Here is a 915-nt window from a genome sequence, read left to right on the forward strand (position 1 = left end):
TATATATATATTTATTTATTTATTTACACATCAACCGCTGACTACATCAAAGCTAGCTCATTCTGTTCTCTGCGCTGTAAAATATAATTTATATTAATATTTTACCATATTCAGTTGTAGCAACTTGCATTATGTGTTGGGTTTTTTGTCACTATTTTTACAGTATTTATGAAATAACAGTGTTTATAGCTTGAGGTTTGACACTTTATATTTTTTTCAGCACCACTTCATTGAGCACTGAACCATTCACAGAAGTTGTCAGGCAGAGAGGTGCTGCTGCGCTGTAGTAATCATAGTCACAACAAGCCCCTGCCCAGAGCGTCTGCTGAGAGAGCTTCAGAAAACCCTTCCTCATTAGCATGATCAAGAGTTAGTTTGAAATGGCTCTCTGAGGTTAATGCTGCTGGATTTACTGAGCTGGAGTGAAAGGGATAAGCTAGTGAGATTTAGGGGATGTCCGTGCAAGAACTGGGGGCCATATCAGTACCCGCTAGATCACTGGATAAGCTTAGCGGCCAGCAAGGGTCTTTGTTAAACTTTTTGACCCATTTAGAAAATAAAGTTAACTAGCTGTCACTCTTCATGTTCTTTATGTAATCAAGCATTGTTGAAAGTTTGTTAATATGTCTAATAAACATGTGAACATGTTTGTCTGGACTTCTAATGACTATAAGATATCAATTAAAGGATATTTAAAGGATATTTTCACTTTTATTTGAGTTTCCAGTAATTGAAAGACTGTTCTGTCCTCTGTTTGCAGTACTTCACCTGCCTCCTCCTCATCCTCATTGCCCAGGTGACGGCCGCTGTCATGATCTACTTCCAGAGAGACCTGGTAGGTGTATGGTTCAGTGCTATTTCAGTATTTATTAATATTTCAGGAATTTTTATTATTACTTTAAAGATTTTTTTTTT

The 915-nt window shown here is 36.8% G+C and overlaps 1 protein-coding gene across 1 annotated transcript in view; it reads left to right on the forward strand.

Annotated features, from left to right (window-relative positions):
* Window positions 1-915, forward strand: part of LOC107554465 (CD82 antigen-like) — a 32,030-nt gene that overhangs the window by 20,964 nt on the left and 10,151 nt on the right. The window contains exon 4 of the mRNA XM_016236971.1: window positions 761-835. Within this exon, the coding sequence (XP_016092457.1) occupies window positions 761-835 (75 nt within the window). The remainder of the gene's footprint in view (window positions 1-760; window positions 836-915) is intronic.

Source organism: Sinocyclocheilus grahami, unplaced genomic scaffold (genome assembly GCF_001515645.1).
Source record: "Sinocyclocheilus grahami isolate Dianchi unplaced genomic scaffold, SAMN03320097.WGS_v1.1 scaffold503.1, whole genome shotgun sequence".
Classification (NCBI taxonomy): Eukaryota; Metazoa; Chordata; class Actinopteri; order Cypriniformes; family Cyprinidae; genus Sinocyclocheilus; species Sinocyclocheilus grahami.